Here is an 18,709-nt window from a genome sequence, read left to right as displayed (position 1 = left end):
CTTAGCGAAATGCCCCTTCTTCCCACAGCTCCAGCAGGGCCCTCTCGGGCGTGCTTGAGGTGGGGGCACTGCCGCGGACTGCTGTGCCGGCTGGGGACAGCTCACTGCGATGTGGCCTGCCTGACCGCACTTGAAGCACGCCATTGTACTGCCTAGGGTGCGGACGGCTGCTTGAATGGGTGTCAGGTGTTCCTCTCTTACGACGTGCCTGATCATGTCGGCTAGGCTGGCTCCGGCTGGCAGGGAGTGCAGGATGTCCTTGGTGACGGAGTTGCATTGCTGGCGCAAGCAGTCTGCCACCACAGGGCCCTTTGCCTCCGCAGGCAGGGTAGAGGAGTCTACTGCTGCCTGCAGGCGGTCTACGAACTGCGTGAAGCTTTCGCTCTCTGCCTGCGTTATGGTGGACCGCGGTGACGGCTTGGCCACAACCAGAGAGGCAGCCCGAATAGCCTCCCTAGCAGCTCGAGTGGTGGCCCTGACTTCCTCGGCCCGCATCTGTGCGGCTTGTTGCTGAGGTGTTACCATCTCGTCATGTTTCCCTAGCAGCCTGGATAGGCTCGACCCATGCAGTGGCTGCCCCGCCCCGGAAGCCTGGGCTAGCGCTTTTGTCCAATTATTTTCCCATTCCTGCTTAAACACGATCATTCCCGCACCGCCGAGTATCATGCGACCTATTTGTTTGATATCAAAGGGGAGCAAGTCGTCATTGCCAAAGAGGCCGTCCACGAGGGTGGAGACCATAGCCGAGTTGATCCCCTTCTCTGAGATCGCTTTGACAATTGCCTGTACGTCTTTGGGGTTTACCGGATTATATATCCTTTGCTGATTCCCCTCTGGCCCGGTGATCCTAACCGGGAAGACTTGGACCGCGGCTGAAGGGGTCCATTCTGCACAGGCTATTTTTATTTTTCCCCAGTCGGTAAACTGGGCTGGTTTGCATTGCGATTGCCTTTCGATGTGGCTTAAGGCTTTATTCGTTTTTTGTTTTAAACCACGTTTAGCTCCACTTTTTCCGTGTCTGAGTCCCAGTCGGCTTCCGTCAGCTCTCCCGAGCTGGTGGAGCTGCTGTCGCCGGACTCAGAGCTGGAAGTCGAATGCCAGCGCACTTCCGGGCTTCGGTGCCTTTTTGTGCGGCTCCAGCCCCGTCCCTCCCCTCAGGGCTGGTGCCGCTCCTGCCCCCTGGGCTTGCCCTGCCGCCCGCAGGGGGAGGTCTCTCCCTTAAATGGTAGCAGCGTTGAGCGCGGCTCCCGATTGGGCGTGCGCTCTCTGCCGCCCCTCTCCTCCTCTTTTCCTCACGGATGCGCACTAGCAAGAACTCGTGACTCTGGGCTCTTCCTGCCGAGAGCCTCCGCGCCCCGCCCATCCCCTCGGTCGCCGGCGCCCTGTTCAGCTGGGTAGGGTGGCGGCGCCGCCCGCGTCTCCTTGTGAGCCGTGTTCTCCGCGTCTCTGGCTTCCCTTGCCAGTTCCTCCCAAAAGGACTGCGCGCGCTGCCGCGCCCCCGGCGCCAAATTGCTGATCCGTGGTGAAGGGATGGATGGGGAACCCGCAGGTTTTTCAGGAGGTTCTGCGGGGGGGTTTGGGCTCGGGGAGGGGGGGAACGCGCCCGGCCCCCCCGGATCTCCGCACCTGGGTAGATCGCTTTCGGGGGCGGTTTGCGTTGCCGCTCCTACCCCCAGCTTGGGTGTAGCTAATAAACATGTGCGCGCGGCGCTCCATGTTTCCTGTTCCTCTAGCGCCCGGCGCAGGGCTTGTTTGACTTTTCCCCACGCCTTGAGGCTTTTGCCGCTGCCTGAGGACTTTGTTTCCTCAGCTAGCGCGGCTGTGCATTTCTCCCACACCTCCGGGTGTAATATTTCCGCGCGATGTTCAATCGCCCCAAGCTCTAAGAGTCTCGCAATAGCGAGATAAAAATCCTTGAGGCTGCATTTAATTCCCCACTGCTTATAAACCGAACTCACGACCTTCGTGATGGCTTCCATGTCAATCGCTGGTCCGGGGACATCTCCCCCGCCGAGAGTTGGTCTAGCCACTCCGGCCGCTGCTCTTGTCCAGGCGATACCCGCTACCCAAGAGAGTTTCTCTTTTCCCCTTTTCCCGGGTTTCGGCAGCACTATGTCGCCTTCTGCTGAGAAGGCGGGCGACATGGTATCAAGACACAGCACGGCAACCCGGCCTCGCCCGGGTCACTCGGTCCACTGACATGCACAGACACCAATGTGGTGGATGGTCAAATGGTGTTTATTATCTCATCTCGTGAGGTTAAATAGTCAAGGGGGCTTTACTACATCAAAGGGGGGACGGTGGGTCTGGCTAGGGTTAGTAAGGAGTGGAAAACTACTGGAGTTAGGAGGGGCTGCATGCTTCAGGGGTGATTGATCATCTATAGCAGGATGAGGGGGGAAGGGTCTTGCTTTCCGTCACATCCCGAGATTTTCCATTCACCTGTCCCTATCTACCACATCTGGCCCAGGAGCAGGGGTTTTACACATCTCTTTCAAGTTCTTTTCCACCTCTTTCTCGGTAATCAGGGCCCGAAACATGTTATTATCCGCCTCCGCATATGGTGGAAAATCCTCGAGACCCCCAAATTCAACGGATGTTACCCATCTCGATTTAAAGGCATCATGGACAGTACCAGATGGTATTTGGCATTGTAGGGCCTCCGTGCTATCCAAAATAAGCCGAGCCAACCTCCTTCTATGTAAATGAAACAGCCTCTGAAATCTAAGATATTTCCCTCTTTTTACAGCTCTTTTTCGCATCCAACTAGTTGCCGTTTTGGATGCTGATTCACCACTTGTACTTTGTACCTTCCGACCCTTGGTCGCTTTTGTACTCTGACCCAGCCCTTCTAGATCAATCAGGAATTCCTCATAAACTTTATTCACCACTTTCTGTGAATCTTGCCCACTTTAAATTTTTTCGACCGCCCCCTGGTATCTGGTGAATTTACCTGCCAATATCTCCTTTTTGATGGCCTCATTATATTGGAGCTTTAATTGTCCCTCCTTTACCACTCCAGCAGACCCAGAATGATATACTTTCCTCCCTCTACCCTCTGGTCCAGATGGAACTTCTGCGGAGGAACCCTTTCCCAGAAGGCGCCTTTTATCACTGATCTGCTTTGCCGTCTTAGATGGAATATGCTCCGCAATTAGTTGGTTTATATTTCTGCTACCGGCAAATCTCTCCACCAAATGTACCAGAAGAGCCTCCTCCTCCTCAGTCCATACTTTCTTGTGGCCCCCCCCAGCAGATGGCACCTTAGGTTGGGAGGCAACAATCCGTTCCACATTTCTCACAAGAGGATGCTTTAACCTCTTGTGTTGGCCCAAGCCAATCTTGGTGGTAAAACCCTTTTGGCACACCTCACATACCCACTCACCTGTTGGGGCTACATTTACTGTCCCTTTGCACTGTGGGACATGACAAGCAATACTGTGGTAATTCAGATTTTGTTTACCACATTTTGAGCATTTAAAGAAGAACATTTTCTGCCCGTGGGTCCTCTTAAGGTGGTCTATCAGCCCCGATATCCGAGTAAACCGGGTTGCACAGCGTGGACAAGCTGGCTTTTTTTCCGGGACAGACACAACAGGAGTCCTGATCTGTGAACTGCCCTCGCTAATCCTGGCAGGTGCCTCAGGTGTTTTAGGCCTCTCATCACCTCTGCCAGCACACTCAGTATCCTCCCAGTCCAGGCCAGATTGTAAAGGCTCATATGGCTCTGGAAGTTTTGCCAAGCCCTCCCAAACCACACCGTGATGGATTCCCCCATCATGAACAAACGTGGAGTTATTAAATTCCAAACACACCAGTTGGAAACCCTCTTTCCTGGGCAGAGAGGGTAAAGATGGAGTTTTGGCCTCATTGACCCTTAGAATATCCAAAAGGTCAGTCTGAGTGGCTATCGATACAAGTCGCAAAACCCATGATTGCGCCATCTCAATAGAAAATCCGGTTGAATTGAGGGTACCAAAAGTTAGCAGCTGGCTCTCACCCAAGCTGCCAACTTTGTCCAACTTTGCCTGTGGGCAAGGCTTTGGGCATCAGATTTTTACTGGTGCCAAACTTTTGGTTTCAGCAAATTGTGAGGCTACCACTGGGTGGCGAGTCCAGCGATAGGGAGGGCGAATATTCACCCTCGCTCACACTGGGGGAGAAGTCGACTTAGTTACCACAAGGGTATCCAGCGGGGCCACGAGGAGGCGCGACTTCCCCAGCTAACCCCAGTTAGTAACTACTATTTTTCGAACACATATATAGAATATATGTCCCTTTTCCGGGTTAAGTAGAGGTGGCCCGTCCACCTGATGGTCCAGGTTGGAATTTGTGGCCCAAAGCTGGGCACAGACGCGGTTATGAAGGAGGAACCCCTCCCGCCCAGAACCGATTACCACTGTCCAGCTACCGCAGCCGGGATGGGCTCATCGGCCTGGCAGCTGGAACTCCGAGAGTCGGGGCCCGTGCAAACCTCTCCCGCCTCACTGTGGAGAAGCCCAGGGCCACGGGACCCCCGGAGCCCCCAGTGTCATGTCCGGTGGAAAGTGAGTGAGGGAGTCCTCAGTCAGCAGCTGGCCCCTCTCACCAAACTGCCAACTTTGTCCAACTTAGCCCGTGGACAAGGCTTTGGGCAACACTTACGCAACTGGTTGCCGGCAACAGTGGTTTCGCATTTTTTGTGAGACTACCGCTGGGTGGCGAGGCCAACGATAGGGGGAGCAAGGGTTTGCCCCCTCTCACACTGGGGGAGAAGTCGACTTAGTTACCACAAGGGTATCCAGCGGGGCCACGAGGAGGCGCAACTTCCCCAGCTCAGCCCAGTTAGCAACTATGACATCTCACTTAAGAGAGTCATAGTTACTCCCGCCGTTTACCCGCGCTTCATTGAATTTCTTCACTTTGACATTCAGAGCACTGGGCAGAAACCACATTGCGTCAACACCCGCCTCAGGCCTTCGCGATGCTTTGTTTTAATTAAACAGTCGGATTCCCCTGGTCCGCACCAGTTCTAAGCTGGGTGCTAGGCGCCGGCCGAGGCGGGGCGCCGGCCCGGGGACCCCCCCTGGGGACCCTCCCCCGTGCGAACCGCTCGGCCGACGCTTATCATGGCCCCGCTTCCGAAAACCAACAAAATAGAACCGGAGTCCTATTCCATTATTCCTAGCTGAAGTATGCCGGCGGCCGGCCTGCTTTGAACACTCTAATTTTCTCAAAGAAAACTCTTTGGGCCCCGCGGGACACTCAGCTAAGAGCATCGAGGGGGCGCCGAGAGGCAGGGGCTGGGACAGGCGGTGGCTCGCCTCGCGGCGGACCGCCAGCTCGATCCCAAGATCCAACTACGAGCTTTTTAACTGCAGCAACTTTAAGATACGCTATTGGAGCTGGAATTACCGCGGCTGCTGGCACCAGACTTGCCCTCCAATGGATCCTCGCTAAAGGATTTAAGGTGCGCTCATTCCAATTACAGGGCCTCGAAAGAGTCCTGTATTGTTATTTTTCGTCAGCATGGCAGCCCTGTCCCCTGGGCCTGGCTCTCCCCTTTCCTCTGCCCCTGCCTTGTCTCTGCTGCCATGAAGACTCTTTTCATTAAGATCTTGTCCCCAAGGTGCTGGGGCCAGTTGCTTCCCAGTCAGGCTCCTGGAGCACAAGTGGCTTTCCAGAGCCCAGCCAGAAATGAGCCCTGAAGCAGCAGCTCTGCAGTGCTGGCCACCAGGCTGGGTTGCCAAGGGAGGCTTCTGGCCATGCCCTGCAAGCAGCTGCTGCTGCCAAGGTGCCTTTGGTGCCTCAGGCTCTCCCTGGCACAGCTCCCAGCAGGGCACTCTGCACTTGTGCCCGAGGCCTTCCCTGTGTTGGGGCTGGCCTGGGGCTTTTCCTGCAGCGGGACCTGCCCTGCTCATGGCACAGGAAAGGCAGTTCCTGCTGGAGCAGGAGGCTCTGCCTGCAATGGGTTCAAACAACTCCAGTAAGGCCCTGTTGACTTAAGAGTTGCTTTCCAGAGCAGAATCTTCTAAGAACAGTTATAGCTGCTATGCTGTAGAGTAAATAACGCTGATTAAGATCTTTCTGTCTAACCATGATCAGAATCAATCAGAGCTGTATTTACATAAATCTCTCTGGTATTCCATCTTTAATCCTGTGGGACAAATGGCATTAAAGTTCAATTCCACCTGTCCAATCTTTTACACCTTGGACAAAGTCTGGGGCTGGAATTGGATCCAGCCACTCACAGTCTCCTCTCTTAGAAGGAATTGTAGAAGTCTAGGGGTCCGGGAGGGTTTTGGGGTTCTATGGTGGCTGCTGGGTGTCATTTCTCCATCTCATGACTCAGCAGGAGTTTCTCTAATAAAGAAACAAAACTTTTGCCTGAAGCTCCCTGCGGGGACTGCTGGGCTCCAGGCTGGTTTGGATGGGTGGTGATGAGGGATCTCTGAAGCCAGGTCTTTAGAACATATGGTTTATTGTAAAGGGTGAAGGGCCCTGCTTGGAGTTGCCAGCCGCAACTCGTGGCAGGCCCAGGGAGAGTGGGGGGAGAGAGAGAGAGAGAGAGAGAGTGTGCCAGGTGGGCATCCCAAGAGGAAGGTCCAAGGGAGCGTCCGGTCCCTCGGCCACACCTTATCAGGGGGCTTCAAGGTGGGCTGGGACAGGACTTGGGTCAATGGGGTTACAGATACCTGATACTTCAGGGGAGGGTTACAGGTGAGGGATGAACCATACATTGAGGGGTGAGACAGAACATTCCATTTGACCTTTGGATCTATCAGAAGGGGGGATTGCTTCCAGCTTGGCTGTATTATTGTTTTCGAGATGCTCAGTGATTAAGGTTTGGTATTTCAAACCTTGTTTTCATCTCAATATCTGTATTTTCTGACTCTTTTGCCAGCCCATCATATTTATAGGGCTTTGCTATTTCATCTTCCCCAACAGCTCCCACTCTGCCCATGACAGGATCTCCTGTGCCTGTGTGGGACATCCCAGCTCTCTGGCAGCCTGGGGACTCCTGGGATGTCACCGTGGAGCCCCCGTGAGTGCCTGTGACAGATCGGTGCCTTTGCAGCCCACGGCGCCCTGGGATGTCACAATGGAATGGCTGTGACTGCCTCTGACCACACACAGCTCTTTACCATCCCTAAAAAGCCCTGGGAGATGGCCATGGAGCCCCTGTCTCTGCCTGTGACATTCCAGCTCTTGAACAGCCTGGAGACTCTTGGAAAGTCCCCACGGAACCCCTCTGAGTGTGTGTGACAAATCTGATCCTAATCAGACAGTCATCACCAGAAGCCATTGCTGTGGTCAGCTTCCAGTGTGACCATCACCACCCCCTGTTGCTATGGTCCATCCCTTGGCAGCTCCATGGAGACCCCATGCCAGGGGTGGCTGCCATGGACACCTGTTCCCACCTGAAGCCTCAGTCTGTAGCCATGGCAACCATTGGCAGTCCCATTCCCAGCATCCCAGAACCACAGAATTGGCTGAGCTGGGAGGGATCCATCAGGATCCTCGAGCCCAGCTGCTGGCCCGGCACAGGACACCCCAACAATGCCAGCCTGGGCCTGGCAGCGCTGTCCAAACACTGCTGGAGTGCAGAGAGCCCTGGAGCTGTGACCCTTCCCTGGGGAGCCTGGTCAATGTCCCAGCAGCCTCTGGCGAAAAACCTTTTCCTGAGATCCAACCTAAGTCTGCCCCGACTCAGTTGCAGCTGTTCCCTCCAGTCCTGTCCCTGGGCACCAGAGTGAAGAGGTTCCCACAGCTCCCAGCCAGGTGGGACCCGCTCCCAAGGTTGCTGCCATGGCCACCAGGGCTGGCACCAGCTGGGATGCTCAGTCTCCACCAGCCAGGCTTTAGGAATGGGATTCCCCAATTTCCTGCTCCTGCTACAACCGCCCTGCTACTCGCTGCCTTCCCGCCTCCCATGGAAAGCACAACAGGCAAAGATCCTGGGCTGGGATAAGAACAATTTATTTGGAACAGCAACCTCATAAGGAACAAATAGGAACAGAAACAATATTGAACACAGAAGAGATAAGAAAACTACACCACCACCGACTGTCTCTTCCCAGCCACCTATTCCCTCCTACCTGGAAAGGACACCCTCCTCCTCAGGAGAGAGAGAGAGAATCCCTTTCCTGCCCCTGGCAATGACCTGATGTGGGAGTGAATGTTATGACAGCACCACGGCCAGACCCTCATGTTCTTTGAGCCCACGTCATGTCATTGCCAGGGGCAGGAAAAGAGACAGGTTTCTTCCCAGCATGGATCACAGGGAACATGGGTCACCAGGGCTCTTCCCAACGTTGGTCCTCCAATGGGGGATGAAGCAGGAGCAGTGCACGAAGCTCTTCCTGCAGTCAGGGCATTTGCAGGCCTTCCCTTACTGGTGCCTCCGTTGGTGTTTGGTCAAGTGAGACCTCTGGGTGTAGCTCTTCCCACACTGGGGACACTCGTAGGGCTTCTCCCCGGTGTGGATGCGGCGGTGGCTGATGTGGTGGGAGTTTTCCTTGAAGCCCTTCCCACAGTCAGGGCAGCGGAACGGCCTCTCATCTGTGTGAATCCGCTGGTGTTTGAGGAGGGTGGAGGTGGTGTGAAACCTTTTTGGACATTCGCTACATTCATAGGGCCTCTCCCCAGTGTGGATGCGTTGGTGGGTGATGAGCTCAGAGCTGCACCTGAAGCCCTTCCCACATTCCCCACACTTGTAGGGCCATTCCCCAGTGTGGATCATCTGGTGGCGGATCAGGGTGCTGCTCTGGCTGAAGCTCTTCCCACACTCCAAGCACTTGTAGGGCTTCTCCCCATCACAAAGCTGCTCATTCACCACCAGCTCCGAGCTCCAGCTGAAGCTTTGTCCACCTTCCTGGCACAGAGTGGGTCTTTTCTCTTCAGAGCACTCTGGGTTGGGTTTGGAGCCCCTCTTCCTGTGGGATCTCTGGGGCTTTTCCGCCCCATTGGATTCCAGCACTGTGGAACCACTCGAAAGGGCCTCTTCCATGAGGCTCTGCTGCGGGGATTTGTCCTCCCTGGTCTCCATCTTCAGCTCCTTGTCTGGGGGAGGAAGAACAAGGACAGGATGGGATTTGCCTCCATGCCAGAGGGAAGGAGAAGGAGATGCCCCCAGTGCATCTCCAGGAGGTCGGCGCTGGCAGCGGGGTCGTCCTGCAGCCGGGGGCAATGCTGGGCTGGGAGATGGAGCAGGAGAGGGGGGGAAAGGGGCAGTGATTTCCTCCACACCTGCCTGGGTGTCGTGGGGCATTGTCTTGGTTTGAAAAGACAGCTGTCTGCTAAGGAGGGCAGAAGTCTCCCTTGAAATGGAAAATATTAACCCCCTCCCTCCTGCCAAATTAATATTATTTTCAATTTAAGTGTCTCTTAGGCAAAGATAGGGGAATAGGAATAACAGTTCTTTCCTAGAAAATAATTTAAAATACAAATGCTATTGGACAAAGAAAAAAAAACCACTGACTGAGTCAGAATACAACCTGACACCCTGTGGGTCAGGATGCTGGCAGCAGTCCCAGGAAATGGGGGCTGCAGTCCTCCTGCAGTATGACAGGTGTGGTTGTCTTGAAGCAATGATCCTGTAGAAGGCTGAAGTTTTCCTCTGAAGGTCCAGTGGTGGTGTTGTTGGGAATCTTCCTCTGGGAATCCAGTAGAGAAGAAAAGCTGCACCACTGAGAATGCAGTGGGAAAAGGATGCCAATGGTGTTCAAAGTCCGAGATTATAAACAGGCAGGAATGCTTGGCCCCTCCCCCTGGGCGGAGCATCTCACAATGGGATGATGTCATTTTTCTCAGTCCTGCAGGGACATTCAATGGCCCATTAAGAGAAGATATTTCCTGCAAGAAAGATTGGTTGTGGAAGAGATAAAGAAAACTGGTCAATTAACAGAAGATAACTGTATCACTTCTAAAAGATGGGAATTGATTACACACGCCCAGCTACATCAGGTAATTTAGAGATATTGACCCTTGTTCTGCCACTGCAAGATTTGGGAGAAAATACCTTGGACCAGTATTTTTCCATTTTCACAGACCTTGGAGAAGACCCAAAAATCTCCCAAGATGGGGTTTGGAGGCCTCATCACACAACCAGCAGGCAGAGGCTGCGGGCTCTGGGCTCAGTGGCATGGAGACTGAGGTGAGAACAGGAGTAGCCTGGGAGGGGTTGAAGGGTGGTTTCAGAGATGGTGGAGCTTTTCTTCCTAGAGGAGATAAGCATGAGAAGGAAATAATGGCACCAAGGGCAGCTGGAGAGGCCCAGACTGGAGAGCAGGAGAAAGGAATTTCTCTCCCAGGGCAGGGCTGTGGTGCAAGACGTCCCCCAGGAGCAGCCTGGAGCAGCCCAAGGCTTTGTGTGGCCTGGCAGCTCCTGTGCACAGCCCAGCAGGGCTGGGCCACTGCCTGCAGCCAGCCCAGGCACAGCCCAGAGGCACAGAGAGCTTCAATCAGTCAGGGCTGGGAAGGTGCTGAGAAGTGCCTGGGGCACAATCACTGCCAGCCCTTGACACAGGAACCTCTGGCTGCAGGACAATGCAGCTGCAGCTCCTGCAGTGTTCTCCTAAGGCTGGAACATCCCAATGCCCACAGACTCTGTGAGTACATTCTCTGAGGCCAGGGGTGCCCAGGGCTGTCCTGCAGAGCAGGGTCCTGCAGCCCAGGGCGCTGTGCTGGGCCAGGGCCTCTGCTGCCTGCCAGGGACAGCTCTCAGCCAGCCCTGGGTGCTTCTCACAGCACTGGGGGACAAGATCTGGCTGCAAGGAGACAGCTGGTAAGGCTTGGAAGTGTTCTCCTTGTGTGCTGAGGATGCTGCACTGTTCAGGACTGCTCCCAGCACAGCATTGAACTGCAGAACATTTCCAAGTAGATTCTACAGGGAGAACAGCAAGGCAGGGGCTGCATAAAAAGGAAAATCCTTCTTAATCTACTGCTCTGGGATGCCTGGATGAGAAATTGTACATAGATGTTCGTCTCACTTCAGGTGGAGAAAAATAAACAAGTTTTCTCTCAGATCTGAATAAAGCAGGCAGTGACAGAAATCAGCACAGCGGCCTTTAGAGGAAGCATCTGTGTTGCTTTTCCAGCCTGCTCAGGGTTGCTCTGACATTGCCATCAGAGCCTGCAGAGCCAGAGCTGCCCCTGGGCAGTGCCTGAGCTGGGAGGGCTCTGTAGGGCAGAGCTGAGCCCCCAGGGCTGGGCTGGGCTCTGGCAGCTCTGGCAGGGACTGTGATAACTGACCCACCTCTATGAGATGGGTATAGACACACCCCCAGCTACATTTTGCAACCTAAGACAGGCATCTTTGTTGAATCCTTCTTGTCCTTGCCCCCAGAGACTGGGAATGGAAAATCCTGGTTTGGGGAAAAACATGGGATCAGCACGTTGGCTTTGAAGGTCCCTCTGCCCAAGTCCATCCCTAGAAGTCACCGGCCACGTGGGGTCCATAAAACCCTCCCAAATACCAAGATTTAGCCCTGAAAATGCCTCTCAGGAGTTCCCCGTCTCTGGTCTCTCCCCTTTGATGTTTGTGTGTTCCCCCTGTCCCTGCTGCTGGGGTCACACTTGTATTGGGGGTCCCTCATCTACTCGCTCCCTGCCCTCCCCAGGCTGCAGGGAGTCCCAGGAATCCAAAAAGTTCCCCCCTGTTCCATCTCCCCACTTAGGGATGCTGGAGGTTTTGGGGTCCCAGGGTCCCTTTTCTCCTTATTCTCTGCTTTGGGGTGTAGGGGGTCCAAAGAGTCCCGGCATCAGGACCCTGAACCACCATTCCCGGCACCAGGACCCCCCTGGTCCCCTTATCCTGCACAGGGACCGCCCTGAATCCCCTATTGCTGCACAGCAGGACACCCTGCTCCCCTTTTCCCGGTCATCCCATGGCTCCCAGTCACTAGACTTCCTGTGGACTTGACCCTGGCACACCCTGGAATGCCTCGGGCCCCCATTCCTGCCTTTCCCAGCCCCTAGCCCTTCCTTTCTGCAAAACCAGAGACCCCCTGAACTCCCCCTTCCCCAACATCCTGGTTGTCCCCACCCTGGTACCCTGTTGGGGCACACAAATCAGAGAGTACTTTGGATCTTATTAGCATGAGAGATTTGATAAACAAAATGGCCTGGCAATAGCAAACAGAACTTTCAGGATTAAATGAAGATTGCAAGACAATTCAATCAGAGGAGTTAACCGGAAAAAGGAAAATTACATCAGATTTCTTCAAGCAAGAGATGTTTAAAATGTAGGAAAATGTAGAAATGTTTAAAATGAATATGTTTGTTTATGTGTTCTTTAACCCAATCATTGTAGTAAAACATTAGTAGTCTGCCTAGAATAAGTATATAAGCTTTTGTACTTCACAATAAATTGGGATTCTTTGACCATCACACCGAACCCCATCTCTCTCTCTTCATCGCTGATAATTGGTGCCTCCATGTGAGGGAAGAACCTGACTGGTGGCAGTCGGCGAGCCGCTGGAACTGATCGTAACGGTGAGAGAACCACGTATGGGCCCACAATCGCCTGTCTGCTGTGACTGACAGGTGAGCCAGGGGAACTAAAAAAGGGACAGGACACGTCCAACAAGAGAGACGTCTATGGAACCATGCTTGCCCTTCTGGGCAGGCATGGCTCTCCCATCCTAAAGCAGGACCTTACGTCACTTTTACGATGGGTGTCAGATAGGCTCCCGTCCTGGAGAATACTTTTGAGACATTGAAAAAGCAAGAGCAGTCTCAGGCTGTATCCTCTGCAGATGCCACTGGCCCCCTGCCTCACTCTGACTCTCCCTGTCCACTTGAAACTGGCACCTCTGATTCTGAAGAGGGGCCCAGCCATCAACCTCCCCCCTACCCAGACGAAGGAGGGGAAGGCATCCTTTCTCATGGTCGTTAGCAGTTTGTATCGCTGACTGTGGCTCTAGCAGTGAGGAGGAGGGGGAGCCTTTTGATCCAGGACCCAGAGATTCAGATTATGAGACTGATCATTCCCTCCTGACCCTCATGATAACTGGATGCAATTCAAGAAAAAGTCTCTTAAGAAGGGGGACCCCCAAATGTTCTTTGGGTGCGGGAAACCTGGGCATTTGAAAAAGGACTGTTTGGAAAAGGGGGAGGCCAAAACATCTTCATGGTCTCATCTGAAGACTGAGCGATTCCATGCAGTCTCTGAGCTTGCACGCTAGGGACCAGCCTTGCCAATTTGGTGATGCCCAAACCACCGTCCTTTGTGCTCAAGTAAAGCATAGCATTGCAGGCAGACAAAGGTAATTGCAGCCAGTTCTTCACCACTGTCCAAACCTTCTGGTGGAGGGTATCTAGGAACCCTGCCTTCAGGTCCGAGTGGTCAGCCAGGTAGGTCTGCTGAGGGATGGTATAAGTTTTGAGGATATTGATTTTCTGCAAAGGTTTAAGTGGAGCCTTATCAATGCATTTGAGACAGGATTTGAGTTTTGTAGAAAGTCTGGATTTTGCTGTCACAGTCCACGGGTCAATCTGCAGGCCCAGGTATTTCCCAGACTTGCTGGGGCAGACCATGCTTAGGGGTGTGCCGTTGATGGTCCAGGCAACGCAGTCATTGACAGTGTAGGAGTCTTTTGGCGGCTTGATGTTGAAGCCGTAGCACTTCTCCCCTGGTGTCTTGAGACGGGTGAGATTGCAGAAGGTCTCTAATACCTTGATGTCTCTCTTCATGTTTTCCCAGGAATCACTCCATAAAACTAGATCATCTGCGAATGCCATTGGTATAAATGAATGCTCCAATTTATTAATTAAAGAAAATCTATTAAATGGTCCAAATATAAATTTAGAGAATAACAATGAAAAGCCACTATCAAAAAAAAAAAAAAAGGGTCAGTGCCAAGCCCAGGATCAGCACTGAGTGAGACCCAGGTTTGACCACTACAGCATAGGGTCCCCTATGTTCACACTGACTGTCCTGCTCAAGCGGTTTTTATACAGTTTATTTTGCTCGAGGCAGGGATTTCGGTGATCGGGCTTTTCTTTCCATTCAAAGTCCCACATATTCATAGAGTTGAACAAAACTGTGTCTGGGAAGCCATGTATGCCAATCAGAGGGTGACTGGAACTCGACATTGAGATGCGTCTTCTTGATGGCTCTGGCTATCTCCATCTGAGCTATTTATCAAGTATTCACCGCCTGGCTGTTCCTCAGATTATCTTGGAGAAATACCCATCTCTGAGCCAGCCACGTCCATTCCTTTGCAAATTAGCTCCTTTCCTCCCTGCTGCCAGCTGCGGTTTTGAAATACTGTGAAGCAACCTTCCTGTCCCCGGCTTGAGTGCTTAAAAAACTTACAGGAATATTTCTTACCGACATAACATATTTCATACATCTATTTCTCACAAGCACAAATTATCGAAAATAGACATAACAGCCATCACTGTGACGCTGCTCGGTCCTTGATGGAATCCTTTGCCGGCCTCTTCCAGCTTGCACAATAGGGGGTCCATGGCCAGATTAAATAAAAATGGTGACACTGAATCACCCTGCTTAACTCCAACACGGATCTGGATGTGGTCTCTTTGTGCTTCCTTTCTTTTGATATTCGTACAGATGTTTTCATACATATTGCTCACCAAATTGATGATGTGGGGATCAACTTCCCTTTGCTGTAGGGCATGTAGAATGTGCTGGCGGCTTATGGTGTCAAAAGCCGTGGCGATGTCCACAAATACAACACCCAGGGCTTTGTGTTCTCTTTTTGCCTACCAAATTATGGTTTGCAGGAGTTTCAGGTCTTCAGAGCATCCCGCCGCTCTTCTACAGCCTCTTTGCCTGGGGTTGAGGGGGCAGGCCTTGCTCAGTTTGGCTGTTAAAATCCTGGAGAACAGTTTTAGCTAGACAGAACCGATCGTGATGGGTGTCCATTTGTTAATGTCCTTTAACCGCTCTGGATTGGTTGACTTAGGAATCAAAACAGTCCTGCAACCCCTCAGCATGTCCTGAATTGTTCTGGATGTTAACCATAAGCTGAAGATCTCCGTGGTCTGGGACTGCTCTGGATCCATCTTCTTGATGTCTCCTAGAGTTATCCCGTCTGGGGTGGGAGCTGAGTTTGTACTCATCTCCTGCACATTTTTCTCCATACCTTTTGCCATAATTAAATATCTGAAAGCACTATTGTCGGCATTTCTATTAATCTGGAAGTTCCCAAGGCTATCAAATGTCCCATGTGCTTCCCATCTGGCTTTCAAAACTGAATAAAGTTCACTGGGTGGGAGTTCACAGGACAAACACTCTATGTCATTCAGGATAATTGATAGTCCTGCAATGATTGCTTGATTGCTGATTGTATCTCCTGGCCATCTAGTAAGTGCTTGAGTGCCCCTGGGAAGGTGTGAATTGTCCCAGCTGATAGCCATGCACTGAGGGTTCTGAGATAATGGCCCTGCAGCTGCCCCTCCCTCTGTCGGTTGGTGTTTCCCAGCTGGTGTTATCCTTATCAGGCTGGTGACTCATCTTGGGATCAGTTTTCCTTCCAGCCCCTGCTCTTTTTTCTTTTTGGCAAGGAGGCACTTGGTTTGAAGCTTGGCCAGAGCCAAGGGTTGGCAGAGCAAGGTGCTCTGGATGCCTTCCAGCCTCACCAGGCCACATGGCATTGGCCAGCACAGGCTGTTCCACACGGCCCCATCCCAGTGCCTGTTGCTCTGCTGCTCTGGACACCCATTTCTCTTTCTCACTCTGCTCTCCTGAGAGCCCTTCTGTGCTTCAGTTCTTTCAGTGCTGCTGTGCCCTCAGCAGATGCTTTTCAAGGCCCAGGATCATCTTCCACTCTCCATTAGGTTTTTGCCCTGGTCAGGTGGGAGTATTCAAGGCTGAGTGAGACTTCTTGAGCAATGCTTTTCTCTCCGGGTGCAGATCAGCTCTTGGAAGGGAACCGGGGAGTCCCAGGGGATGCGATGTTGTCATTTCTGCCCTGTCCCGGCCCCACTGGCCACCTGCTGTTCTTGGACCCACCAGCAACCCCACAAGGGAAGGATCCTGGGGGGGTCCCGGGCAAGACAAACAGCTCTTGAACCTTCTCCATCTCAAGGCATCACTGACAAAAGCCCACGGGCTCCTGAATGGGTCCTGGACATCCCTGCCAAAGATGAATGGAGACTCAGTGCTGGTCCCATGAGGGTGATTTGGCCACTCCTTCCCAGTGAGACCTTCCTAGGTCTCCAGCACAGACAGTCTGTGGCATCCTGTCATGCCTCCAGAAAGATGGATGGATTCTGCCCCTTTGGAATGGGGGTTTCCAAGCACAGTGCATCAGTGTCCACCAGAGACACATCCTTGATGCTGCCTTGGGGCTGCTGTGCCAGCCCACTGATCCCACCTGTGCCAGGGGCCCTGACTGTCCCTTTTGGATGCTGGGATGGACATAGGGCCTCTTGCTGCTCAGGGAAGGGATCTGTGGGGTTTGTTCCTGCCAAGCAGAATTGCCTAGAGCAGGGTGGCAAGTCTGAGCAGCCCTTCTGCTCTGCCTCACAGACAGGAGCACTGTCTCACACACTGGAGCAGGAGTTCTCCTGCAGAAATGCTTTGGGGCCTTTGGGCTTCCTTCCAGGATCTGTACCTGAGCTTCCTCAACCACAAGGAGGTTCCCCATGCAACCTCCTCATGTCCAAGCCGCCAGTGCTGCAGACAGAACTGGGGGTGACACATGGGCTGTGCCACCAGCACCTTTCCTTGGAGCAGGAAGAGGCTGACTCCCTGTGAGTGCGACAGTGGCTGGAAAAAAGAGGGAAAACACATCCTTCCTGAAAGGCTGCACAGCCATAGGAACAGATTCTGCAAAACTGAGAGAGAGCCCAGAGGGAAGCCGGGACATTCCCATGGGGTCCCCAAAGCTGGGGGGCCAATCTGCCCACACTGGGAGCCTCCGTGAATGTCCAGCTCGTTCTCCTGGGGCTGTCAGCACAGGGTCCATTGCCATCCGGTTCCATCCCCCTGACTGGCACTGATCTCCAAGGAAGCCTGGCCCAAAGTTCAGCCAAAGCCTCAGCCAAAGTTCCCCAGTTAGGACACTGCGGAGTCTTGCACAATTCCTTTTCAAGATGATGTCAGCACATCAATGAGATCATAGCACTTGTCCATCTAGTCAAGAATCCCCCACGGGACACTCTGCTCTCTCATCAATGGAGCACAAAGCAGCAACATTCCAGAGGAAAATCTTTGCCCATGGGCACTGCGGCTCCTTGGGCAAGTTGCAGAGCAAACAGTCAAGGCAGTGGCCTGAAATGTTTTCCCAGCTGGGTCACCAGAGATCCCGGATGCATCCACAGTGTCCCTGTGGAAAGAGAGAAGCAGGAGCCTTTCACTAATTTCACTTATGTCAAACAGGAATCGCAGCCATGGACATGTCTCGGGAACCACTTCTCCACTTCTTTTTTTTCCTTCTTGGAACCTATGACAAATATCTGGATACTCCTGGGAAAAAAAACCCAGGGACACTGGGATTCTCTGTGACTCAGGCAAGGCTCCCACAGGCTTCAGCACCCAAACCTTTGACACCCACTGTGGTTCTCCTGAAAAATACGAGTGTCAATTCCCAAACAGGGCCACAGGAAGGTTTTATGACCAGGCAGAAGTTAGAGGAGTGGCATGTGGTGAAGAGTTGAAAAAGCAGAAGTTTCCAAGTCCTTAAACTTCAGAGGCTACAAGGAGACAGCTTGAAGTTTTTATGGTCCATTAATCTCTGTCTTCCCTCTGTTCATTTGGCACATTCCAAGTTCGGAGCAGATTATGGGAAGCAGACCTGCAGGAAGAGTTGAAGGCTCATTGCCAGAGAGAGGAAGAAAAGGGGAAGGAGGGAAAAGAATTCCAATTGCTTTTTTTAGCACTATGACCACAAAAAGCTCTTCACCCATTATCAACATCGCAAGGGTGAGGCACGTTCCTCGTTTCTTACGCTAAAGTGCAGTAATTTGGAACTTGTGCCTGCATTAGAACAAAACCACAGGCCAATAACTGACCCACTTTGGTTCCCAAATCAGAAATCATGAAACTTCTCCCCAGATGTGTTTCCCTGCAGTAAAGAAGGCAGTTTGATAAATTTTCTCCCAAGTTTCTTCTTAGTTCATGACTTCAGACAAATTGGAACCGTCCTGGCAGCACAAAAGCAGCCACAATGAGCAGGATCAAACCCCCAGGTCATCCTTCAATGCACTCGATCCACACCTTCCACAGCCCAGCAGCAATTCCTGCCTCTGCCCCCGCGCTGGGTCAGCCTGAAGGGATCGCTCTGTTGTGTGGGGCCGGCTCCTGCAGCGCTCGGAGCCGCTCTGTGTCCCGCAGCTCCACAGCTGTGAGGCCTGTGCCACCTCTATTCCATGGCTGTAGTTCCTGTTCCACCACTGTTCCACCTTTTCCATGCTCACTCCACTGCTGCTCAAAAGCTGTCTTGTGCTGTTTCAGCACACTTGCTCTGCTCCTCCACCACTGCTCCACTGCTGCTCCAACACTGCTCATCCACCACTGTTCCACTGCTCCTTCTCTGCTCCTCCCCTGCTCCCCTGTTCCATGGCTGCTGCTTCTGATCTAGTGCTGCTGCCACAGCTGTGGTGTCACAGAGAGGGGAAGGTTGGGGTTGCCACTGCTCTGGTGTCACAGAGCCAGGGACAATGGGACTGCCACTGCTCGGGTGTCACAGAAAGGGAAACACTGGGGTTGCCACAGCTGTGGTGTCACAGACAGGGGAACTCAGCAGCTGCCAGGGCT

At 52.9% G+C, this 18,709-nt stretch overlaps 1 protein-coding gene across 2 annotated transcripts; it reads right to left on the bottom strand.

The window, feature by feature from the left end:
• Positions 1–7,498: 7,498 nt before the first annotated feature.
• LOC128802182 (zinc finger protein 774-like) lies at positions 7,499–9,541 on the bottom strand. 2 transcript variants are annotated; one of them, XM_053968430.1, is made up of 2 exons: positions 9,461–9,541; positions 7,499–9,042 (listed from the first exon to the last, which is right to left on the bottom strand). In XM_053968430.1, the coding sequence occupies exon 2, from the start codon at positions 9,026–9,028 to the stop codon at positions 8,372–8,374; it is 657 nt and encodes a 218-aa protein (XP_053824405.1). In that variant the 5' UTR covers positions 9,029–9,042; positions 9,461–9,541; the 3' UTR covers positions 7,499–8,371. The 2 variants fall into 2 exon arrangements, with proteins under 2 accessions (XP_053824405.1, XP_053824403.1); XM_053968428.1 differs by having other exon boundaries at positions 9,229–9,532.
• Positions 9,542–18,709: the final 9,168 nt, after the last annotated feature.

The sequence above is a fragment of the Vidua chalybeata genome, chromosome 34 (assembly GCF_026979565.1).
Source record: "Vidua chalybeata isolate OUT-0048 chromosome 34, bVidCha1 merged haplotype, whole genome shotgun sequence".
In the NCBI taxonomy this organism is placed as follows: Eukaryota; Metazoa; Chordata; class Aves; order Passeriformes; family Viduidae; genus Vidua; species Vidua chalybeata.
Note: the sequence above shows the minus strand (reverse complement) of the source record. Positions and strands in the feature narration are given on the sequence as shown.

Excerpts from the sequence above, each read along its gene's own strand:
- LOC128802182 (XM_053968428.1), bottom strand. The coding sequence starts at position 9,250 with ATGCCCCACGACACCCAGGCAG. Across the intron at positions 9,043-9,228 it reads GCCCCACGACACCCAGGCAG|ACAAGGAGCTGAAGATGGAG; the intron begins GTGTGGAGGAAA and ends TTCCTCCCCCAG.